Source organism: Convolutriloba macropyga, chromosome 5, assembly GCF_964194025.1.
Source record: "Convolutriloba macropyga chromosome 5, txConMacr16.3, whole genome shotgun sequence".
Classification (NCBI taxonomy): Eukaryota; Metazoa; Xenacoelomorpha; order Acoela; family Convolutidae; genus Convolutriloba; species Convolutriloba macropyga.
This window is the reverse complement of record NC_134472.1, coordinates 17,213,685-17,240,349: the sequence shown is the minus strand read 5'-3', so window position 1 is coordinate 17,240,349 and position 26,665 is coordinate 17,213,685. Positions and strand designations below refer to the sequence as shown.

The window sequence follows — 26,665 nt, the reverse complement described above, 5'->3', positions numbered from 1 at the left end:
TAGATCGTCTGTCCTGTAAAGGGTGATTTAAAATGTAGGATTTTAGTTCAGATGTTGTCTCATTGACACACTTAAAGAATTGGAACTCAGAATACTTCACCATATAGGAAACCATATGAGGCCAAAGACTCTTATGAAGGTTCTCAATTTCGATAGCAGTTAACACACTTCTGAGGAGAAACTTATTCTTTTTCTTCGTACCTGCTCAGCAGTCCAAGTGGCCACTGGTATGAGATGAGGCTGGCTCTCACGCATGTTGAGGATATGATACTCTGAGTTAAGTCTGTCTCCACTCTCCGTGTTGAAGGCCAAGTCTCCTGTCTCAGCTGGGTTCTGCTTGTACATCTTCAACTCCCTAAATGTGAAAGCATTTATGACATTCGCTGCGAGGAAATAAGAATTTATGGAATGAATGTTACATAAGAACATCATTAAGGTAATTTATTGGTTCTTTTTGTTTCAGAATGACATCAGTAAAAACAAAAATGGCCAACTAACGTTGACGAATAGCTTTTTTTGACAAATTGCAGGCGAGCGTGCCAGGTTACGAGTGGAATGTGGCGAAGGGTTAAAGTAGCGGATATGGAGTGAAGGTGCAGGGGTGAAATGAGGAGTGAAAAGAGGGTAGGGGTCAAACTCTTAGACCTGCCCTACACACCACGAATTTATGTCTCCTTAACAGTTTTGGTGAATCACACTCTGAGACTAGTAAATCGTAAGACTGTAGAAGAAACTTAATGCCCTCTGAGCTTTACCTCTACCCCGTTTTTGAGAACGAAATTTCAAATGGTCAAATGATGAAAAAAAAAGACGATCAGAAAAAAATTTGGTAGTATGAAAAATTGCCAAAAACAAGAGCAATGGAAATGTTTTGATATCAAAACTTGGCCACTTCAGTTAAAATTCTTGAAAATGCAACTTTGATCTTTGTGAAGTTCTATTATCAGCTTGCAAATTTAAATTTGGCTTTTCGTGGGGTTTGTGCTCCCAAAATCATCATCGCGGGGAAATCAATAGAGGAATTGATTTCAGTAACTCCGTGACGACTGAAAACTTTCATAAATTTTGTAAAAGTTCCGAGTTTCATGACAAACTTAATGAAAATTCAAAATTAAAAAAGAAAACTTTAATCACTTGTATTGTGATTCCCCATCAATTTAGCCAGCATGAAACTTTCCATCTCACATAAATTATTTTGAAGTACAATGCTTGCTAGAACAAAAACAAACAGCCGGCAAATAGCCGCCGTTGACCCGCTCGAGGTATATCAGGATTCAAAGAGAAAACATAACCGACTAACGCCGGGTGAATTTTTCTCAAACAACCGGCGAGCGGTTGGCTTCGTCAGTAGCTGTCCACAGTTCAGTGAGGCTAGCATCAACTTAATTGAAGGAATGTGAGGTGAGCGCAGCGGGGGTGGGGGCTGATGGGGGCAACAGTGGTGGGCGGAGCAACGCTGGGAGGGGTGTATTTGGCTACAAGGGGCCCTACCGGCCTGAACGATGTGCAGGGATGGGGATTGGGGTTGAAGTGGGGGGGGGGGGCTGACGTGGGGGGGGGGGGGGGGGGGTGGGTGAGGTCAATCTTTTAGAATCGCCCTTCACACCATAAGTACAAGTCTCCAAAACAGTTTCTCGTATACTCGGAGTGTAGTTAGCTGAAGGGCTCCAAGCGAACTTAATGCCCGCTGGGGGCTACCTGACCTGTTTATTCCTTTTTGAGGTCAAATGGGTCAGGCTAAAAGTTGGCCAAGCGAAAAATCGCATTAAAAAAGACCAGCAGGACTTAAAATAATTGCTACAAACTTTGTTTGAGAGCAATTAAAAAAGACAAAAATTGACAGAATATGGTTCCAAGTGTCAAAAAACTGCTCTAAATTGGCGCGCAGTTTCAGTTAGAATTGTACTTAATTCAGCTTGGTAATGCCCCCTAGCATGCAAAAGTTACTATTTCTTACTAGTTCTCTTACTATTAATTTACTCTAAAAACACGCCCATTGACTGAATAGATCAGACTAAATAGACCTGAATAGTTGCAATCCTCTCAGAAAAACCTTTAGAGCAAACCTGAGGAATTTATGTCCGTCTGGCCAGTGTGCGCCCTCTCCCCCGCACTCCTTTGGGGTTGGTGCTGGTGCCCCGTAGTTTGCCACCTCTATCAAGTCCTCGTCTGTCAGTGGCACCCGAGTTGCTGTCCTAAAAAATGATATTGCAGTATTGCATAACTCAACTCGAAATGCTGATTAAACAGTCAAAGCACAGCCATATTGGATCTTTCGTAAATAAATTTTGCATTAAATTTTTGAAAACAAATTTGGCTCTAACTGAGATATTAGGTTGACTACAGAAACTGTTTGTAGAAATCCTCCTCCTCTGCCCTTCACTCAGATTAGTGCGTATTCTAAGTTCATGATATCTGTCGTGATGCAATAATCATTAAAAATTCTAGTTATTTAACTATAACACGGTTTGATTTTATCAATTATCATGCTTAGAGGTTTCCAAAAGCTATTATACAAAACATTGAAAGTACTGTTTGATAGAAAAAATGACGACAATAAATGGGACTGTTGCGCTTTACCCGGTAAACAATTGCATTTTCGGAGTTCTGTAATGGTATGCATAAGTTTTAATGTATAGACCCACCTGTTATTAGGCTATGCAAAACATTATCAGTAAAAAAAGCAAGAATCATTATGTTTATACATGGTAATGAAAAAAATTGGTTTGTGAAGGAATGGGAACATTGCTGGGGAGAGCCTGAAAAAGACAGAACCCTTAGACATGCCTTTGTTCGTAGTCGAATGAGAAACCAGTCTCTCCTGGTTGGGCATTCTTGTCCCTGTTACCCTGCTTTGTCATAGACTGGAACTTGGCTATCTGGCTCTTTCTGATCATTGATTGGTAGCTGGACTTTACTGCACGAATAGCATCCCTTAAGTGCTCTTCTGTGTCTTCTGCGTGCTTCAGCCGTGGAATTAGAGAACCTAAAAATTATCTATTATTGACTTTAATTTTTTTTTAAATTTAAATTAAAGTTTTAAAATGCCAAACTTCGCGCTAAAAAACGTCGAAACAACATAGAAATTTTGGGTAGTAGAAACCAAACATAAACAACAAACTTTGGATTAATTGCTATCAAACGACAGGTCAATAGGTATTAACGAGAAAAAAAAATAACATAGCTGGCAGATTGCCAGAAAATAACCGCAATAGATTCGTAGATCGGCAGTATAAAAAAACAGTAAAAAAGACAGACCAAAAAAACTCGTCTTTTCATTGAAGGCTGATCTGTTATATTTTGATTAAAAATCTGTATAAGTTATTGCTGCCTCTATTAGCTGATCTCAAATAGCCATCATTTAGAGTGACACACCCATTTGACCTTACCTCTTTGAATTAAAGTAAATAAAAGTCAATTTCAAAGTGAGGAAGTCATTTTTGAGAGTGAGGTAAGTCAAGTGTGACCAAAAATTTAATCACGCGCATGAACAAAAAAAAACTCGCTCCACCAAGAGCGAAAAATGACGTCACACATGAAATTCAATTGAAATTGCATGAAGGAATGAACAAAAAGTGGCTGTGACGTCATATGGTCGTAACAAAAATCATGACGACGAAATAAAAAACATAGCAGGACAAGTCCTGACACACAGTTCAAAGAATTTTCATTGACTAAACAGAAAACTAGACCAAGAACGGACTATGAATGGATTGGGAAAACCATTTCGAAAAAAGTCCGATCCAAAAAATCGAAAATACTGTAAAAATCAAAGTGAAATTGCCGCATGTGAACAAAAATTCACTAGCGAGAAAGCGAATTTTTGTTCAAACACCATTTTCTCGCTCTACTTTAAATTTAGAGCGAAAAAATTTCACGCCGCAAAACCACTCGCTTTTTCGCTCCTCTTCCTGTTTCGGCGTGACCAAAATCACTACTCCAATTTGACTTCAAAAATCATGAAAATGTGTGAACAGATCTTAAAAAAAAACATAGCCGGAAGAATTCCGGAAACGACTCGAAGTGAAAATCTATTTATCCGCCATCCAACTACTCATCAGAAAAAACTTGCCTCCACTAATTTATGATTTTCTCGACAGAAACCATAAAACAAAAAAGTAAAAAAAAATCAAATCTGTTGAAATATGATAAAAAATCTGATCAAATTTTGTCATAACTTGAGATACCGAAATAACTATCTCTGCCAAAATTACTTCATCAAAACAACTAGTACTTACTAAAACCACTTAAGTGAATGTTTTAAAAATACTTGAGGCCAAATTATGAAAAGAAGCTCTTAAAAACAACTTGCACTAAATAACTGGAAAAAGTTAGTAAATTTCTTATTAGTACAAAAGCATATAAATCCAAAAAAAATTCTTTTCAGCGAATAGAGCATCCAGATACTCGCAAAACAATAGACAAGTCATAATAGTCTAAGAAATTTGTCTCAAAAAAAGAAAAAAACCCGAAAAACTGCAAAGAAAAAAATTAAGGAAAATAGTTCCAATTTTCGCCATTTTTTGTCATATTTCTCAACAAAAAAATGATTCATATCCAAAATTGCCCACACTTATTACTAAACAACTAGAACAACTATTATGAACCCTAAACGTCCACAAATGCCATAAAAAATTAAGGGTATAGAAACGGCATTCAAAAACAAATTCAACAAAAAAACTATAAAAACTAAATGAGTTTTTTTTAATAGTACAAGGAAACATAAAGCCGAATAAGGTTCCTTTGCAATTAGAGCAATGAAAAACTCCCAAAACAATGGGCAAGTTATAAAAGGGTGGGTAAGACACTTGTGTAAGATAAAAAAAAAGAAAAACTGCGAAAAATGAGAAAAATGGTTTAAAATTTCTCAATTTTTCGGTCATTTTTCCTTAGAAAAAAATGATTTATACAAACAAAATTTTAATCAACTGGTATCTGACAATTCCTTAAGTAACAAGCTTCTATTCAAATCCCACTGAAAGCAGTAAAACAAAAAAACAGGAAAAAAATCGTTGAATTTCGTCCAAAAATCAGCAAAACTGATCAAAACCCTCCAAATTAGCATTAAAAATCAAATTAACTACTTGAAACCTTCCATTTCTATCAAAACAAACCTAAAACTAATACAATATCATAATCAAACCTCATAACCATCAAAAGTTGCAAAAAACTGCTTTTAAAAGCCGCACGTGAACAAAAAAATTTCGCTCGCTTAGAAAAAATTTTTTCACACATCAATTTCTCGCTCTCTCAAAAACAGCGGTATGAGCAAAAACAACTCTCATTTCGCTCCACTCTTCACTTTTGTTCAGCGCCAAAATCACTCCAAATTTTTTCACGTGTTTCATTTCCCGCTTCAAAAATCACTCCAATAAAATTGATTAAAAAAAAAAGGACTTCTCCAATACTCCTCTTCGAGTCGTAAAAAAAAGACAGCGCCCCAATACAATTCAAATTCTTTGAATTGTAAAAAACCAAGAGAAGGCCAATAATAGCCCCAGCTATCGCTGTGCGGTTATTAAAAAGACTAACATCGAACGAATTGCTCTCAAATGACTGCTGAGGAGGAGGGGTTGAGAAGGATGGATCTAGAACACAACATAGCTAGCCTTTGACCCCACTGACCGCCTTAGGAATTGCAACAGTTAGAACAACAGGATTTAAATAAATCACTACAAATGTCGTTAGAGAGCAACTAATTAAAAAACCCCATTCGGCGATTTTTCGGCATTTCCATTCAATTGCTAATATTGTGTTTGAGAGAGAGAGAGATAGATCTTCAATAAGAAAACAGCGGTAGACTACATAGCCGGAAATAAGCGTCCAAAATCTTTCCGATTGGGTGAGCAGTTTTAGCTGAGGGGAGCAATTATTGGCCGTCTTTTTATTTCAAGAATTTTGTTAAGACCACTGACGTTACGCTCTCTTTAAATCTGCTTTTTCGTTATTCGGCCATGCAATTTTACTAGAGTTGTGTACGATAGGCGTTCTAACTCTTATGTGATCGTGTTTTTTGTCCATTCGTTTGAGCAACATTTTTGGTCAAACATGATTTACCAAGCTCTCAAAAATGACTTTCCTCGCCCTCCAAAAGGTCAGTAGTTATCGAAAATGTTTCCAAATTAATAACATAAACAACTAACGTCGGGCGAATTTCTCCCAACGATTGACGAAGGGGTTGGTCTCGCCAGTAGCTAACTACGGTTTAGCGAGGCTAGCTTTAGATTAATTGAAGCGGCGAGGGATAATCACGGGGGCGGGGGCAGTGGGGGGCAAGAGCACTTGAACACGGGTTCAACGATGTGCATGGATGGTGATGTGGGTGAACTGGTGATTCTTAGAGTCTAGTAAGCCGGAAGGCTCTAAAAGAAATTTAATTCCCTCCAGGCGTTACCTGTTTATCCTCTAGAGCCACCACAGATCCTAAAAAACTTAATTACCGCCAGCAGTTTCCTGTTGATCATCTTATAAACACCAGAAATCCTCTAAGAACCGCCCGCCCTTCACACCATACGTAGAAGTCCACAAAACAGTTTCTGTGAATCACATACCTGGAGACTAGTGAGCTGAAAAGCTCTAAGAGAACCTAATGCCCTCTGGTCGCTACCTGCTAACTCTTATGTGATCGTGTTTTTTGTTCATTCGTTTGAGCAACATTTTTGGTCAAACATGATTTACCAAGCTCTCAAAAATGACTTTCCTCGCCCTCCAAAAGGTCAGTAGTTATCGAAAATGTTTCCAAATTAATAACATAAACAACTAACGTCGGGCGAATTTCTCCCAACGATTGACGAAGGGGTTGGTCTCGCCAGTAGCTAACTACGGTTTAGCGAGGCTAGCTTTAGATTAATTGAAGCGGCGAGGGATAATCACGGGGGCGGGGGCAGTGGGGGGCAAGAGCACTTGAACACGGGTTCAACGATGTGCATGGATGGTGATGTGGGTGAACTGGTGATTCTTAGAGTCTAGTAAGCCGGAAGGCTCTAAAAGAAATTTAATTCCCTCCAGGCGTTACCTGTTTATCCTCTAGAGCCACCACAGATCCTAAAAAACTTAATTACCGCCAGCAGTTTCCTGTTGATCATCTTATAAACACCAGAAATCCTCTAAGAACCGCCCGCCCTTCACACCATACGTAGAAGTCCACAAAACAGTTTCTGTGAATCACATACCTGGAGACTAGTGAGCTGAAAAGCTCTAAGAGAACCTAATGCCCTCTGGTCGCTACCTGCTAACTCTTATGTGATCGTGTTTTTTGTTCATTCGTTTGAGCAACATTTTTGGTCAAACATGATTTACCAAGCTCTCAAAAATGACTTTCCTCGCCCTCCAAAAGGTCAGTAGTTATCGAAAATGTTTCCAAATTAATAACATAAACAACTAACGTCGGGCGAATTTCTCCCAACGATTGACGAAGGGGTTGGTCTCGCCAGTAGCTAACTACGGTTTAGCGAGGCTAGCTTTAGATTAATTGAAGCGGCGAGGGATAATCACGGGGGCGGGGGCAGTGGGGGGCAAGAGCACTTGAACACGGGTTCAACGATGTGCATGGATGGTGATGTGGGTGAACTGGTGATTCTTAGAGTCTAGTAAGCCGGAAGGCTCTAAAAGAAATTTAATTCCCTCCAGGCGTTACCTGTTTATCCTCTAGAGCCACCACAGATCCTAAAAAACTTAATTACCGCCAGCAGTTTCCTGTTGATCATCTTATAAACACCAGAAATCCTCTAAGAACCGCCCGCCCTTCACACCATACGTAGAAGTCCACAAAACAGTTTCTGTGAATCACATACCTGGAGACTAGTGAGCTGAAAAGCTCTAAGAGAACCTAATGCCCTCTGGTCGCTACCTGCTAACTCTTATGTGATCGTGTTTTTTGTTCATTCGTTTGAGCAAAATTTTTGGTCAAACAAGATTTACCAAGCTCTCAAAAATGACTTTCCTCGCCCTCCAAAAGGTCAGTAGTTATCGAAAATGTTTCCAAATTAACATAAACAACTAACGTCGGGCGAATTTCTCCCAACGATTGACGAAGGGTTTGGTCTCGCCAGTAGCTAACTACGGTTTAGCGAGGCTAGCTTTAGATTAATTGAAGCGGCGAGGGATAATCACGGGGGCGGGGCAGTGGGGGCAAGAGCACTTGAACACGGGTTCAACGATGTGCATGGATGGTGATGTGGGTGAACTGGTGATTCTTAGAGTCTAGTAAGCCGGAAGGCTCTAAAAGAAATTTAATTCCCTCCAGGCGTTACCTGTTTATCCTCTAGAGCCACCACAGATCCTAAAAAACTTAATTACCGCCAGCAGTTTCCTGTTGATCATCTTATAACCACCAGAAATCCTCTAAGAACCGCCCGCCTTTCACACCATACGTATAAGTCCACAAAACAGTTTCTGTGAATCACATACCTGGAGACTAGTGAGCTGAAAAGCTCTAAGAGAACCTAATGCCCTCTGGTCGCTACCTGCTAACTCTTATGTGATCGTGTTTTTTGTTCATTCGTTTGAGCAAAATTTTTGGTCAAACATGATTTACCAAGCTCTCAAAAATGACTTTCCTCGCCCTCCAAAAGGTCAGTAGTTATCGAAAATGTTTCCAAATTAACATAAACAACTAACGTCGGGCGAATTTCTCCCAACGATTGACAAAGGGGTTGGTCTCGCCAGTAGCTAACTACGGTTTAGCGAGGCTAGCTTTAGATTAATTGAAGCGGCGAGGGATAATCACGGGGCGGGGGCAGTGGGGGCAAGAGCACTTGAACACGGGTTCAACGATGTGCATGGATGGTGATGTGGGTGAACTGGTGATTCTTAGAGTCTAGTAAGCCGGAAGGCTCTAAAAGAAATTTAATTCCCTCCAGGCGTTACCTGTTTATCCTCTAGAGCCACCACAGATCCTAAAAAACTTAATTACCGCCAGCAGTTTCCTGTTGATCATCTTATAAACACCAGAATACCTCTAAGAACCGCCCGCCCTTCACACCATACGTATAAGTCCACAAAACAGTTTCTGTGAATCGCATACCTGGAGACTAGTGAGCTGAAAAACTCTAAGAGAACCTAATGCCCTCTGGTCGCTACCTGCTTATGCCGTTTTTGAGGACGAAAAGTCAAATGGGTCAGACGAAAAATCGGTCACGCGAAAATCTCTTAAAAGACCAACCGGACTAATATAATTGCTACAAACTTCGTTTGAGACCAATTAATCAAAGAAACTTGAAAGCCAGGGAAATCATTTTTGAGAGCTAGGTTAATCATATTTCCCCAAAAAAAGTTATAAAACAGCGAATGAACTAAAAATTAGCTCAGATAAGAGTTAAAGTGCCGCCACACACTCAACTAAGGTAAAATTGCACGAACGAATAACAAAAGCAGATTCGAAGATAGAGCTACAATAATAGCTCACCTCAGCTTATCGCAGCAATTGAAGAACAAAAAAGGAACAAAAATGCGAAAATTAGGATGCAATGTTATTTTTTTAATTTAGCGCAAATGTCGGGCGGGCACAAAAGGGTGAAAAAAGCCACAGTTCAAATCGAACCATAAAACGAACTAACAACAATAAGTTTCCGAATTAAAAACAGTCATCCAAGAGAAGCTGAACCAGTGACTAATCAGACAACAAATTCTAAGATATTAAAATCTTACTTAATTTTTCAAGATTCTAACTTTAGAAGTTCATTTACATTAAAGGGAACAACCGAGAAAATAAACCAAAATATTATGCGCCTTTTCTCAACCGCACAATAGAGTAGTAAAAATTCAAACATCCTGGAAAAATTCCGGTTGTTCAACCATTGACAAGAACTAAATAAAGAGCACAAAATGCAAACAGTAAAAACATGTTATAAACTCCCAAAATTCTAATTGTGGTTATAGAAAGACATTAACACTGAAAAACATTAAGTATTATCCGCATTTATCGAAAGCAAGATAAAATGTGGATACAAAACCAACTTCTCGTTTAGTTACAATTTATTTCATCGAACTATTCAGTTTTTAAAAATGTAAAATAGAACAAATATTAGAATCTGAAATCTAATACTATTTGATAAAAGTCCGCACGTTGTGACTCATCGCAATAGACTTTGTCACACGTTTTCGTTAGAAACGATGAAAAATTATATAGTAGATAAAACATTAATGACAGAAACCTGAGGGAAAAAAGCAATTAGGTACAGAAATCTCTCAACCTGTCCGTTTGAAAAACCTCTGCAAACATAACGACTTACGTTGTGCGAAGTACTGTTAAGCGACTGCCGAATTGTTGTCTTGGACTAACTGCTGCTTAGGGAGGCTAGCTATAGCTTAATTGAGGCGGGTCGGCTGAGTTTGAGGGAAGGGGCAAGGGGGTGGTGAGCGCGGGCGAGTGTGGTAACGAGTGGAATTAATTGTAGGGGGTGAAATGCTGGGGTAGTGGAGGAGGTGGAGGGGGTGGTAAGTAAAACTCTAAAAACCACCATGGACACCAAAAATTTATGTCTCTTAAACAGTTTTGGTGAACTGTTAGAGACTAGAGAGCCGTAAGTCTCAACAAGAACTTAATGCCCTCCGGGCTTAACCTGTTTATACCGTTTTAAACGATAAAAGTCAAATGGTTAGACACGAAAAACATTCAGACAAAAATTTGGTAGTACCAAAAATTGCAGTTCGAACAGAAGGACTAGTATAATTGCTAAGCTTTACATATCGAGTTCAATCACGACTGAAGACACACTAAACACCAAAGAACATAACCGACTTAAGTCGTGAATTGCTCTGAAACGGCTGGTGAGGGGGAGGTTGTTGGATTCTGTTGGAGTGGACAAAAAGCCTTGACACTTTCCATACATAAATTTTTCTTCGTTCCATTATCAGGTTTCGCTTTGTGAGATTAAGATTGGTATCTGACATCTTCTAACATAATTTAAACATAACATAGACCTTAAAGCTCAGTTCAGTTTTTGGGCGGTGAGTTATATACACCATTCTTATTTATAAATATTTTCCTAAATAATTCCAGTACAGCTAATCACAAACACAAAACTTGGGAATTAATGAACATTTAAATTTTTTAAAACGTCGAGGCCGTCAGAACACGATGATGCATGAAGGTATTAGATCTGAATGTACTACGTTCGAGCTATGCCTGTCAAGAACAAACAAAACAGTCAATCATAGCACAGTAAAAAGCATTTTAAGAGCGTAAAAATGTATTAGAAACGACGGAAAACAACGCAAAGTTTCATTCACCCAACAAATCGTCAAATTAATAATGCATTTTTCTCCACAAATTCTGGTGCACGCTTTAAAAAGAAAGCTGAACTATTACTACTAAACTAAAAAGTAGACACCAACTTACGTAACCAGAAACGATACGTAAACTATTGATTTACACTTTGATTGCAAACCCGATTTCAAATCAATTGACGTAAGAAACAAAAATTACATCACACATAAAGGTGAATAAAACACTCTTTCGATAACGTTTATTCTATAGCGTGTTTATATAAGCAAACCATGATAGAAACAACTGTCTTTCAACGAATCAAGGCAAAAAAAAGCACATCTCAATGGCCCGGCAAATCTAGCTATATTTGCTAGCAGGTATTTTGTCTGAGCCGATTTTCGACTCAGATTGGTCACCGATACGTTTTCGAAACATAAAAATATTAAGCCTAAAAAGAGCGCAATCGATTCAGTATATTAGTAGGCTCAACGAAAATTATGTTTAACGAACTTTTTCCGAGCTTTCTATGCCAAATAGAACGTATTTTGTGTGCATTTAATCTTTTTATAAGGCTTACATGGCTAAGAGATTACGTAATAGTTTTCTCGCTGCTTTATTTAAATAGCGCGTTGTTCATTTAGTTTACTCGGTAACATCCTCCGGCCCGGAAGAAAATGTTGGGAGGATTGGCACAAGCTTAACGAGTGGGCGGACGAGCGATCCGGATGACGTGCGTAAGACGGCGGAGCGGGCGACGCTGTCGGAGCCGTACCGAAGTTCCTCAATCCGAGCGGTTGGATAGTAACCCCTAGGGTTGCTTTCTTCAACGATCCAAACTAAATCACCGACCTTGAGGTGCTGCTCGGCAGGCGTCTGCCACTTAGATCTACGGTTCAACGCAGGTACATACTCCTTGAGCCAACGTGCCCAAATTGCATTGGCGTAGGACTGTGCACGGGCGTACCGCTTACGATGATCGAACTCGTCGACGCCAACGATAGACGGAATTCGGGTTGCTTGGTTACCGAGTAGAAAATGATTAGGTGTTATAGCGCCTAGGTCGGACGGGTCGGCGCTTACGGGCGTTAAAGGACGTGAGTTTAGTGCGTATTCGACCAGACAAAAAGTAGTGTTCAACACCTCATCTGTGAGGCGACGCGTACCGAGGATAGTGTACAGTACTCTTTTAAAACTCCGAACTAACCTCTCCCAGATGCCACCTTGGTGTGGCGCACTGGGTGGATTGAACCTCCACTTAATGCCCTTATGTGCAAGTTCGGTGGCAATGTTAAGCGTGTTCCATTTTTCCACACATTCACGGAGCTCTTTCTCCGCTCCAATGAAGTTCGTACCATTATCCGACCAAATCGTAGCAGGAGTACCCCGACGGGAGACGAACCGCTCCACTCCCATTACACAAGAACTAGTGTCCATGGACGGGACAACTTCAACATGGACAGCACGAGTAGTGAGACAAGTGAAGAGAAATCCCCACCTCTTCTCGGTAGTTCGACGAACTGTGACGTAGAATGGGCCGAAGTAATCAACCCCGGTGTTGGTAAAGGGAGGAGACTGGTATGCGAGTCTCTCCTTTGGGAGGTCTGCCATGATAGGTTGAATGGTTGCTGCACGGAACTTTCTACACAAAACGCAGTTTGATTTGATGGAACGCAGTGTGGAGCGTAGTTTTAGGATGGCATAACGTTCTTGTACCATTGACCTTAAGTAATCGATGCCCTGATGATGGTTCTTCAAATGAGTATGCCGCAGAAACAGTTTAACAAAAATATGACGCGCATCCAGCACGATAGGATGCTTAGTGTCAAAGTCAATTTCCACTAGCCGTCGGAGTCGACCAGAGGAACGGATGAGACCATGAGGTCCAATAAACGGAGCAAACTGAGCAATGCGGCTGCTCTTCTTAACGGATTTGTTGTCAAGAAGATCCTTTCTTTCAGTATTAAAGGACTCTCCTTGAACCAAGTACTGGAGATGACGCTCGGCTTCGTCAAGCTCAACAGGGTCGGCTATGCTGCCGTCTACGGTACGGTAACTTTCATGAGATGGTAAAAGACGGAGCACATATGCGGTGACACGAAGTAATTTTTGATAAGAACTGAACTTATCAAACGGGATCAGATTAATGCTTTGTTCCTTTGGGGAATTGGTTAAAGATGCGGCTAAAGATGAGATGGAGTCATCATCTTGTTCCTTGGTTACAACGCCGAGCTTGATGTTATCAACGACGTCAGTATTTGGTACAAAAGGGAATTGTTTAGTTCTCAAGAAGTCAGGACCCCTCACCCAGCTACTTGATTGCAAAACTTCAGCGGACATGCCACGCGTGCCAGCATCTGCCGGATTATCACAAGTGGCGACGTGGTTCCATTGGTCAACGCTGGTGTTCTCCAGGATTTCACTAACACGATTTGCAATGAAGATGGGGTGTTTGTTTGTTGAGTTTACCCACTGCAAGACGATGGTACTATCTGTCCACATAAAGACTTTATCCACAGTAACCGTTAATGCTCGACAGATTTCCCTTTTTAAACGGGCAGCGAGGAGAGCGGCTTGTAATTCCAACTTAGGAACTGTCATTACCTTCATAGGTGCAACACGGGCCTTGCCCAAGACAAACGCCAGCTCTGTTTTAATCTCCCCGGAGGTGCAAGTTACTTGAGCCCTGAGAAAACCTACTGCACTGAATACGTCTTGCGAGCTATCACCAAACATGTGGAGTTCAAGATGTTGGAATGGTCCTGAAAAGTAACTTCTCGGTATAGTGATCTCAGCTAACCGCGGCAGTTCAACACACCAGGCAAGGAATCTGTCAACTGTGTCTTTAGGTAACTCGTCATCCCAACTTTGTCCATTGACACGCCAAATGTCTTTCAAGATTAACCGAGCACCAACAGTGAAAGGTGCGACAAGACCAATTGGGTCGTAGACCTTTGACACAAGACTTAAGACCAAGCGCTGTGTTAAACTTTTCGTGATGGTGCTGTTAGTACCCCTACTCACAACCAGAGTATCGTTGTTGTGATCCCACTTAAGCCCAAGCACGTGCATTGATTCCTCCTTTGATGAAACGATGACCTTCGGTTCAGTGGATTGAGCAGACCCATCAATTCGGTCAGCAAGATCTGGTACATTGCTTACAAACTAAGTAAGCTTGAACCCACCTAGATGGAGAAGATGTACCAATTCCTTCGACCTAATGAGGGCCCTCTCGGGGGATTCCACTGAGTCCAAGTAATCGTCCATGTAGAAGTTCTCGAGGACGGCTTTCGCAGCTTCTGGGTACTCCTTAGCATTATCGCGTGCCGTGCGCTGAAGTGCGTAGTTGGCGCAGGTGGGTGAATCTTTTGCCCCAAAGATGTGGCGCGTATACTGGTGTACCACAACATTTGATGTGGGGTCCTCCCGCCACAAAAAGCGCAATGATGGTTGATCACATGGCAACACTCCAACTTGGAGGAACATTCCCTCGATGTCGGCGGATACGGCAAATGGATGTTGTCTGAACCGTAGGAGTACATAGATTAGGTTTTGTAGTAGGTCGGGTCCGGTAAGTAATGACTTATTAAGAGATGCGCCATGGAATTTTGCTGCTCCGTTTAGTACCCTACGAACCTTACCCGGCTTGTTCGGGTTAACAACCGGATGGTGTGGTAGGTACCACTCTCGTTCCGAGCGACTTTCCACCTTATGAGCATCTTTGACCCTTACTACGTAGCCTTTGTCTAAGTCCTCTTTGATGGTATTCGAGTATTTTTCCCTTAATGTCTGATCTTTCGTTAGCCGCTTTTCCAAAGACTTTAATTGAACAAGTGCTGAGAAATAATTGTTGGGCAGTTCGATGTTATCTTCAGCCCATAGCATTCCGACATCGTACCTTTTTCCATTATGCACGGTGGTGTTTTCAAGAATTTCATGCGCACGTGCATCCGATGCGGATCGTGGGTCTACTTGCTTAAGTGCGCCGTACGACTCCATGTCGTACCAAGATTTTACCTGACTAGCGAGTTCAAAATCCTGCTCCAAATTAGCTTTGAAACAAGTCGAGACTAAACCTGAAGACGACGGTAGCGGGCCGCTTAGAACCCAACCTATGGGCAAGCGAACAGCGAAGGGCGAGGACTTCTCGTCGGCAGCGAAGTACTCTAACGGGCGGATGGCATGATACACATCCTGTCCAAGTATCATCTCGATGTTTCCATAGCAATATGTAACTGGGTCTAGAACTGCTAGGTGCGGGTATGTTTCCTGAAGTGCTTTAATGTTAATGACATCGGCGCCTACATTCAAATTTTCCTTTACGTAAGGGCTTACTTTAAATGGTTCAAATGATTGGTTGTCGCGTGGTGTTACAATTAGTTCAACTAACTTAGTGTCTACGACCTCCTCGGTATTTATACCCTTGACTGTTAATTTCAATGCTGTACCGTGCAAACCAAGTCTATTTGCAAGATCATTGGACACCCAAGAGTTACTGCAAGCGGTATCGCACAAAACTAAAGCTGTGGTATCTTTACCGGAAGAGCTCTTCAAATGTAATTCAGTCACCTGAAGGAGGCCTTTCACATTACTCACAGATGACAAAGTGGTGGTCTTACTCGATGATTGGACACTAGGAAGTTTACTTTGATTTGCGCCAGCATTAGAATTACTGTTGTTGCCGTTTGGAGGGGATTTTGATGGATAAACCCTCTCAGCTCCATGAAGAAGTGTGTTATGGGAGCTGTTGCAACCGTCCTTCCTGCATTTCCTGGGGTTTGGGCATTGCCTGAACATATGCTTTTCTCTCAAACATGAGAAACACAGTTTTGCTTCCGCCACTACCTTTGCTCGCTGAGTGGGAGACTTTTCTTTAAATACCCTACACTCCCAGATGCGGTGATTGCCTTTACACACGATGCAGCGAGGGGTTGCAGGCGTTGCCGATGTTGAGGCTGGTCTCTGAGTGCCCTTAGTTTGTGTATTAGCGGCGAAAGTTCTTGAGGCAACTTTGGTCTTTACTACTGAGTTGGTGTTATCCTCAGTTCTTGCCTTTGATGTAGTTTGTTTCATTAAACCATGTGCCTCGGCCTTATCCTTCAACCAATCGTTGAAGTCAAGGAGTGTTGGCTTAACCCAATGTTTCTTCACTGTGAAGAGTGACCAAGACTCTTTCAGATTGGGCGGCAATTTTTGCACAGCCGTATTGAGAAGTGAGGCGCTCTTAAGGTCTGCGTCATATGAAAGTGATTTAAAGACCCCAACAAGACTTGAAATTGTTGCAGAATAGTTTATGATGTTATCACTATTGTGCATCTTTAATGGAGGAAAAGAGCTGAGTTTGTCTAAATGTGCACTGACTACTGCCTGTGGTTGGCCAAATTTACGTTCGAGTGTCTTAAGTGCGTCCTTATACATTACACCACAGTATGCGAACTCAGCAATGGCGGTTTTAGCTTTTCCAGTTACAAGAGTTTTTAAGTATGTTAACTTGACATCATCAGTCAAGGACTGTGCGTCGATGGCGCTTTTAAATTGTCCGAACCATTCGTGCCACTGCAGTGGATCACCATTGTACTGTGACAACTTCCACTCGGGCAGTGGATCGTTCTTCTTACAAGTAATTGCCTCTGCCAACTGCTTTATCAAATCCGCAGAGTCCAAAGAAGGAGCCGAAGGTGTGGGATGCGGCGGGCCACCCCAACACAACGGGTTCGGAACGGTAGCTCCATACGTTGGCGGAATGATCGGAGTGACAAAGGTGGGGGCGATACCTGTGGAGGAACTAAATGGATTCGCTTGCATGAAGTCTGAAGTTACGTAATTTTGAGGCACTGCTGTTGCTTGTACATGAGAGGAGTGGTGAGATGTAGTTATATGAGGGTTGATTAACGGGGCCGGTTGTGCGGTGTATAAATTTGCAGATGTACGTACAAGTGGTACTGCATTAGGTGGAATTGCTGCCGGAAAACGCCAGACAATTGAATCCGGAGGAGCAGGAGGTGCGTGGGTTATAGGGACAAAGTTTTGGGGCTGAAAACTCTTTTGTGGAGGTGGTGGATGAATTAATTGAGGCACGAAATTGTTTGCGGAGGAAATGAATTGTGCAGGCGGAGAATGGGGCAGCAGATTGACATTATTTGTCACGGGGTTAGTGGCGTGTAGTGGGGGTGCTTGTGGTGGCGAAGGAGGAAAGCGGAATGCTGGTGGGATTGACGGGAATTGCGGTAGTACGGGGTTTAAAACGGGTGATGGGGGGGCTGGTACATTTATGTGTGCTTGTTGCGGATTAAGTGCTAGCGGAGCATTAACGAGTGTGTTTAAAGGTGGTGAACGCGGAGGGCTGACTAAATTCAACTGTCCCGGCATGCTCGACCTGCGAGGGAATTGATGGTCTAACTGTAAACCATCGAAGTGCATTGTTGCTTGAGACAGTTGTCGGGCTGTGTTTGGGGCGTTTAGTTGAGTTGGCATACCAAAGTTTATTGGTGGTGATGGAGGCGTATATTGAGGCTGTCGCTGCTCTTGCATGATGTTGTTTGCAACATGTGCATCATTGGTTACATTGGTTCCACTACTTGGTTCATGGACAGGGAGGTTGATGTTGGCCTCAACTTGACCATGTGTATTGAGATTGAAGTGTGAGTTTGGAAGTTGAGCTGAAGAATGTCGGACAATTGCTTGGTTGGATTGGGCGATGGAACCAGAAAAGTGCAAACTCGGTTCGTTTGCAACATCTGCCATGTTCCCGGCTGGTGACGAATTAACCCAATCTTGAACAAGTTTCTTGCTCTTGACTGAACTTCTTTCCGTAAAGAGCCCACTCATTTTGCCTGTACCAGACCCGTCCGCTGATGATTTTGTCATCAACTCAATTTCCTCAAGGGCTGCAGCAGCTACTTCCTTGCGATGATCTTCCTCAAGCTGTTCAATTTCTAATTCCCGCAATTTCGTTTGTTTTTCAATTTCAAGACGTTGTCTAGCAATGCGAAGCTTTGCCTCATGTTGTTTCTCAAGTTCCTCCCTTTTTAGTCTTGATAATTCTAATTCTCGTTGACGCTGACTTGATCTTTTTGAGGAAGTCATATGCGAACCTGATCTTGAGTGGTGAGAGGTATACATCTCTGCTGTCTCTTTGTCTTGGACCGAATTGATATACCCTCGAGCAGCAGCAATGAACTCATCAGTTTTCTTTGTTACAGTCTCTAACCATTTCTCAAGATTCTTACAGGCAGCGTCTGGATCTTCAGTCTTTTGTGCCAGATCAAAGAGCTCTTCATTCTTATCAACTACTCTAGTAAAAGCATCTTTGCACTTCACAATCAGACGTTCGATCTTAACTTTCCTGTCTTGCTTATCAACAGCATTGTTAATTTCCCCATAGATGTTATTAAGTTCAGCCTCTAATTTTGCTCTTGCGCTATAAAGTTTGTTGAATTTGTCCTGCAATGTTGTCATGATCTTAAGAAAAACAGGAACCACAAGTTTAATTTGGTACTAGTATAACGTACACACACATGCAACAGCACAACACAAATGGGTTATACCGAACCCTAGTGTGACGATTTGCCTAGCAAACCGCCAAAGAGCAAAGATGTTCGTCGAGTACAATAGTACCCGGCGAAAGAAAGAAAGAACGGTGCGCAGGAAGCGCGAAAAGGGGCAGAACGGGAGACGGGACGGACGAGACAGAGGTGGATTTGGAAGAAAAGCCGAAGGTGGTTTTGGAGGAGGTGGCTTCGGAGGAAATGACGAGAGTGAAGGCGGATTCGGGGGAAACCGAGGTGGATTTGGAGGAAAATCTGAAGGTGGCGCAGCTCGGGAGCAGAGGGAAGAATGGACATGCTCCTGTGGATCGACCAACTTTATGGATCGTACCTCATGCAGAAAATGCAGAGAGAGTCGACCTGAGGGTGCAGGCGCTAGTTCAGCCGGGGGATTTGGCGGTGGAGCTGATGGTGGTGGAAATCGCGGGAGACCTGGAGATTGGAACTGTTCCTGCGGTTTCAAGAATTTCGCCAATCGTAATACATGCAAGGAATGTCAGGCCGAAAAACGAAAAGGGGGCAGAACGGGAGACGGGACGGACGGGAAGAGACGCCGAACGATTAACGCACGACGCAACGGGGAACCGGACGGACAAACGGGAGCGTCGGGCGAAAAGCGCGCGACGAAGCGGGAAAATGGCACGGGCGGGGCGGAAACGTCGGGCGGATGGCGCGCGACGAAACGGGAAAACGGCACGGGCGGGGCGGAAAAGTCGGGCGGATGGCGCGCGACGAAACGGGAAAACGGCACGGGCGGGGCGGAAAAGTCGGGCGGATGGCGCGCGACGAAACGGGAAAACGGCACGGGCGGGGCGGAAAAGGCGGGCGGATGGCGCGCGACGAAACGGGAAAACTGGCACGGACGGGGCGGAAACGTCGGGCGGATGGCGCGCGACGAAACGGGAAAACTGGCACGGGCGGGGCGGAAACCCCAAGCGAGGAGGCGGGAAGATCGATGCTAACAGACCACAGCAACAAACTCAACCAAACAAGCTAGCCGTAACTCCAGAATAAACTTAAGTCACACCCTAGAAAGAAGGAGAGGAGCTACTGCCAGGTAAACTAGCACAAAGCATTATGGGGGCTTTATCAACGGCAACAAAACATCAAACATGAAACAATTTACGGCAACAGTGTAGTATAACCAAAAGTCGAAAAGGTCAGGAGCTTTACTAGCCGTAACTCCAGAACAAACTTAAGTCACACCCTAGCAAACCACCCTGCCCAGACAACCAAAGTGCATACTACAAAAATTATTAAAGCTACAACAAATTGCTAGCAAACCAGTGTGGTGAAAGTCACGAAACAAACCAGCCGTAACTCCAGAATGAACTTAAGTCACACCCTAGCAAGGAACGAGACTAAACAACAAACCGGCATACTAGCAGAAAGAAATTTTACTACAGCAAAACTCAACATACTACATCATACAACAAATAAACGGGGAATAGGAAGAAACAAGAAGACACGGAAACAAAGAGGACGGAAACGGAAAATGAAACCAGATAACCTGCGGAATACGGACGGTAGTGAATAACTCAAAATGGGGAGAGCGAAACGTTTAGTAAAGCGCTATTGGAAGGAATCAACCACAAACTAACCCGCGCAACAACGCAAGACTACGAGACATTTAGGTTATTAAAAGCTTGAGTAAGTTCCGCCTCCTCGTATGCATGGCGGTTGCGGAGCGTTTTTCGACGGCGCTTTGAAAGTTTTTTCGGTCGAGACCGTGTTATCAAGGACCGGAGGTTGTTCTTATGAGTTAAGACTATGGTCAGTGTTTTCAGCTCAAGCGCAGGCCTTTGGTGTAATGCTCTGTACTCTTTGAGTAAACTAAGGTCTTTCTGTTTACGTCTAGACACAATGTCTTTCACTAAGTGTATGGTAACTAGAGTACTACACTTGAGCTGGTCAGAAATATCAGGAGTTCCCTCTCTGGGGCAATACACAATAGCTTCTATGCGCTTCTGATAGTTTTCAAGCACTGCAATAAGCTGTGAAGGTGTTAAAGGCTTATTGTTGTTGCTTCGATGACGTGAAAGCGAATTGTTCACTACATCATGCCATATAACTAGGCGCTTCTTATCATGAAAGAAATGACTCAACTGGAACTGCGCTGTTTTTCTGACTTTCAAAGCGTTAGGGTTGAAACTTAAACCCGGTAATGCGTAAACGTTACGTTTGTAACGATTTTGTGTTACTTGAGGCGCAGTTTTTATGGCGTGATGAAGTGAACTAGCAGCTAATATGAAAACCATATAATGTTTTTACAGCATAAATGATTTGAGCTTTGCTCAAACTCCGAACCTTGATGTTAAAGGCACGATTTTCACGAGTTACCAAGAATAAGCGCTTAATCGAGGAAAAAAATCAGTTACCTGATCTCTTTTTTGTAAAGTTTGAAAAACTTGACCAAACTTCTTTTTTTTTTACAACGTTTTAATCCATCTAACTAGTATATGGGTATGCTAGAATGATCGGATAGACTTTTTTCCAATTTTTCAAATTTGGTCAATTTTTTCAAACTTTTTTTTTTTGCTTCGCGTTTATGTCAAGAACTGTAAAAAACACCGCAATTTGATTATTTCTGGATTTTGACAAAAATTTGTCAAATTTCTTGTCTTTCAAAAAAAATTCTAAGGGGTGGGTTTTTGGTGACCTAGAAATTTCGAAAAAAATTTGTTATATAGGATAGGAAATGGGATTTGGGGCCTAGATTTGCCGGTCTCGAATATAAATATAGAGCATTAAGTTTTCAAGTAACAAAGTTTTAGTTTGGATAGTTCTTACAGTTTTTGAAGTTTATTCTAATTTTTTGGGCAACTCTCATCAATAGGGGTCTGCCGAACTCTTGAGGGGTTGCGTCGTCTAGATCCCAGGGTCACTTAATCCCACCCAAGTCGAGGAGTCCGCTCAAATTCCTCAATTTTCCCCCGCTCATTCTTCGGCCGGGGCTGCGATCGTTAGCTAATTCCAGCTCCGTTTTGTCAAATTCTTGTTCATAAAGGGCATTGCAGACTTGATCCTAACAGTTGCTGAGTTGTGGCTGCGAAATTTAGATACTGTTTGTTTTCATTACAGCCCCAGCCATTCTTCTTTCAATATCATCTGGTATTGACTATGTATTGACTACAATCTTCATGAGATTCCAGTAGGATTGTCTACAATGAGCTGGATACCGTTTTGCAACAGCTAGTCGTTTGAGATGCTTCTATTGGAAGTGCTGTGTAACAAAGTGCAAACTTCGAATAAAGGCAAACTCAAAATTTGTGGTAATTGGGTAATAACAGAACTGACAATATAGGGTAAAATGAGGCTGGAGACTCCGTACGAGGGCAGAACAGACCGCACGCTATCTTTATTTAATGTGCACAATGATCAGAACGGATCGGCAAATGATCCAAACGCTAATTTCGTGCACTGTTGTAAACTCAATTTTGTAACACTGCGGTGTGCCCCACGTTGGGCGCCAAAATAAAGGTGAATAAAACACTCTTTCGATAACGTTTATTCTATAGCGTGTTTATATAAGCAAACCATGATAGAAACAACTGTCTTTCAACGAATCAAGGCAAAAAAAAAGCACATCTCAATGGCCCGGCAAATCTAGCTATATTTGCTAGCAGGTATTTTGTCTGAGCCGATTTTCGACTCAGATTGGTCACCGATACGTTTTCGAAACATAAAAATATTAAGCCTAAAAAGAGCGCAATCGATTCAGTATATTAGTAGGCTCAACGAAAATTATGTTTAACGAACTTTTTCCGAGCTTTCTATGCCAAATAGAACGTATTTTGTGTGCATTTAATCTTTTTATAAGGCTTACATGGCTAAGAGATTACGTAATAGTTTTCTCGCTGCTTTATTTAAATAGCGCGTTGTTCATTTAGTTTACTCGGTAACAACACATGAATTTTACAGGAAATTTAAAAACTTTGCTTTTTAAACCTGCCAACATGTAACTTAAAATTTCACTAATTGTTAGTTTCTGCACATCCTGCCTAACCAATTACCACGTGAATTATGGAATAAATATGACTGTTAACAAAACAAGCTTACGCTATAACTACCAATTGTAAGTTCAGAAAGGTTTTAACAAATTTTAAACTAATAACTAAAATTCGATCTCAAAGTTCATTACCGCAGAAAACTAATACTACTAACTGCTTCACAACGCAAAAAGCAGGAATGGGGAAACTGATTACGCTTATATAGTAGAACTAGTATCAAGGAGAGTTTGGTGTTTTTTATTTGAAGCAGGCAAGTTCACTGAAGTTGAAGGCATCATTTTCCTTAAAGCATACATGCGCATCTTCTCAAATTCTACATTGCCGAAAGTTAAAAGGCCAGAAAATCCTGTATACATAGCAACAACTTGACTTATCACAATTTTCTGCATTTTCGAACTTGAGTGTTGTAAGCAAGGTTACGTGACTCTGCAGAAGTCGCTTTCGAAATTCTGACTTAACATCTAGAGCCGCTAAGCAGATCTCAATCAACGGCAAAAGTTCTCAGTGAATTTACGCAGATTTACAAAATCTATACTTAAAATGAATCCTGCCATGAAATTGACGCTTCAAACTACAAACTGCAAAAAGCACTGCTGCAAAATTGCAAAAAAAAGTTGCGACAGACTTTGCAGAGTTGTACTACGCACTACCTAAAAAATGTACACAAACAATTTTGAAGTACTACCTATTTAGATGTCATTTCGGGACTGAACATATTCCTATTTCGTAGTGAGACCACACAGGGGCTAGTATCAATACCAATAAGCATTAGAGATGGTAGCTAAGAACAAATTTCGAGTAACGGACATCTAAAATTAGGCTTTATGGGTTTATACCGTTTCTATTTCTGATTTCGTTTTTTGATACTGACGCTGTTCATTTTGAATTGCTTTCCTGAGCGAGTGCTGTCTAAACACACTTTTAGCAGAATGAGAGAAGAGTGAAATTAGCCTAGAGAAGTCAAAAAGATTTCACACTAAATGTTGAACAAGCTGTGAACTAAGATAAAGCGAAAAATTTTTACTCGACGAAGTAAAAAAAACAGCAGGACAAGTCCTGACGTACAATTCAAAGAATTTTCATTCACTAATCAAAGAAACTAGACCGAGAACGGACTATGGGTGAATTGGGAAAACCATTTCTAAAAAAATCACATAAAACAAAATCAATCTCAAAATGCCGCATGTTAACAAAAAACCACTAGCGAGAAATGGAATATTGGTTCAAACAAAAAATAGGCCTATAATGAACTGTAAGTGGATTGGGAAAACCATTTAGATAAAAATTGAAAAACAGTAAAAATCAAAGTGAAATTGCCGCATGTGAAGAAAAAAAACCACTAGCAAGAAAGCAAATTTTTGTTCAAACACCGTTTTATCACTCTACTTGAAAATTAGAGTGAAAAAAATTTACGCCGCAAAACCACTCGCTTTTTCGCTCCACTTCCTGTTTCGGCGTGACCAAAATCACTACTCCTATTTGACTTCAAACATCATGAAAATGAGTGAACAGATCTTAAAAAAGACAGCGCCTCAATACAATTCAAATTCTTTGAATTGTAAAAAAAAAATAGGAGCGCTATAATAGCCGGCTGCGAAGCTGAGGCGGCTATTAATAAAAACGGCTAGCACAAGAGCATCAAACCAATCATATCCGATTAAAAAAACTAACGCTTGGTCATACGTCGTCTCTAACCTGGTGGTACCAACTTCAGACTATTGGAGGTCGAACTCATATCCGAAATGATCAAGTCATTAAATATCCACACAAATGATGAGCTCAGATTGGCCTTGGTCGCCTCTTCCGCAATTGTGAGACAATCCTCCTTACTGGCGTAAATAAGAGCCACCCTAGTGGCGGATTTCTCAAGGTGTGTCAGGTGGAATTTGATTAGCATCCTATTCCCCGGTTCAAAGGGGAAGTAGGGATCAACTTTGATGTTCCTTCTCTGGATAGCTGGCCAGAGATTTGAGAGGAAGTTGCGTCCATTGACGTCATTGGTGGCCAGTACTGCAATTCTGGACCAGCCGTATTTGGACACAATGTCAAGCATGACCAGTGCTTGTTCAGAGTAAGCGGGCACAGTCCTCATAAACATCGAGTGGATTGACTGAAATGAAAAATGACAGTCTGACATAAATGTACTTCATTTTTATCGAATTGATAATGATGCGGTATCAGTCCTGAACACTGCTAACAGTAATTCTAGCATAATTATTCAGATAAATGCTCAGAACTCTGGGAATTTTTAAACTCTTTGAGCCTGGGGTCGATTCTAGTCTTTAGCAGGGGGAAAAGGGTCAATAAAATCAACATGGGTTTTCTTTAACTGATGTTAGTTAAGTTATAAATCACTAAAATAATTTAAATAGCAAAATTGAAACCAATTTCCGCAACTTTTTCATTGGTTTTAAGCAGTAAACAACCGCCAATTGATTCATCATCTCAACATTGCAAATGTAAGCAATTTGGCCCCTGTAAAACAAGAAGTTAAGGGCGAAAAAATCGATCAGCTAAAATTATACCAGTATGACTGTAATATTGTTCTGACCCACTTTAGTTTTTTTGCTACAAGTTTCATTTGGGAGGCGTTAATAAATGTAACTCATAGTTGAACTCTGTTTGGTCTATTTTTATAATAAAAAACATTTACTTAATTATTGAACTGTGCTGTGTTTTCTGATTGTGATTTAATGTTATGTGTCATTTATTCTGTTCCGATTCCACAATGAATAATGAGTTCGAAACAAAATTTATGATTTAATTACGAAGTAAGAAAAACCTAATACTTGTTTTCAATAATAATGGTTTGGATAACCTTATAATAGGTGGGATTACAAATTACAATGAATACATACCATTATAAGATGGCAGAGAGTACATATTACGGAGGCCCTAAGCATCCCGTGGGGAAAACTTCCACAAATTAAAAAAAAATAAACGAAAACTTTATTTCTCGTAGCTAATTTGAGGCTTGATAACTTTTGATAACCCAAAAGCGATGGCTCCATATAACATTTTGCTATGACCAAAAATGCGTTTGAAGACATTTTGATTGGCAGACACTTACGATACCTTTGCACATTGTTTTCCTTTCACTTTAAATCGCTGCCTAAAATAGCCTCCGAGCATATCTGTCGCACATATCTTGATTTGCTTGATGATACCGAGTACATATATTTGCATAATAGCATTCCAACTCAGAATGAATTGCATTGCATTTATTCAATATTTCTAACTAATTAATTCAGCTCAACGAAAAACGTTAAAAAGCTTTCAGGGTTTGAGTCTGAGGAGCTGGGGTATATATGTCATTTACCTTTATTAGACACTAGTTCAGCAATTTCGGAATCGCGTGACCAACATTTCTGTGCAATCGAAGAATTAGAAACCTCAACAATATGAATATCACTTTTTAAACCGGTGAAAACATGAGGCGTCAAAGTAATTAAGATAAAAAAACATACCCGGAAGATTGCCGGAAAAAAGCCGCCGTTGATTCCAATAAGCATGATTGGGATTGAAAGAATAGAAGATATTGAAAAAAAAAGATATTTGTACAAAAACATTTTTTAAGTCCGATTTATTTTGATGGCATTTCGTAGTTGAACATAACGTACTTCTGTTTCTTAGAGAGAGGCTACAGGGGCTACTATCAATACCAATAAGCATTAGAGATGGTAACTAAGACTTATAGGAACGACGTTCAAATAGCGCGCATCTAAAATTGGGCTTTATGGGTTTATCCCGTTTCTATTTCTGACTTCAATTTTTTATACCGACTCTGTTCATTTTGAATTGCTTTGCTTAGCAACTGATGTTCAAATTCACTTTTAGCAGAATGAGAGAAGAGAGAAACTAGCCTAGAGAAGTCAAAAAGATTTCACGCAAAATGTCGAAAA

The 26,665-nt window shown here is 41.1% G+C and overlaps 1 protein-coding gene across 1 annotated transcript in view; it reads right to left on the bottom strand.

Annotated features, from left to right (window-relative positions):
* Positions 1 to 26,665, bottom strand: part of LOC142339186 (glutamate receptor ionotropic, NMDA 1-like) — a 127,156-nt gene that overhangs the window by 49,713 nt on the left and 50,778 nt on the right. The window contains exons 4-7 of the mRNA XM_075388985.1: positions 24,459 to 24,873; positions 2,788 to 2,986; positions 2,067 to 2,195; positions 202 to 355 (exon numbers count right to left, since the gene is read on the bottom strand). Of these exons, the coding sequence (XP_075245100.1) occupies positions 202 to 355; positions 2,067 to 2,195; positions 2,788 to 2,986; positions 24,459 to 24,873 (897 nt within the window). The remainder of the gene's footprint in view (positions 1 to 201; positions 356 to 2,066; positions 2,196 to 2,787; positions 2,987 to 24,458; positions 24,874 to 26,665) is intronic.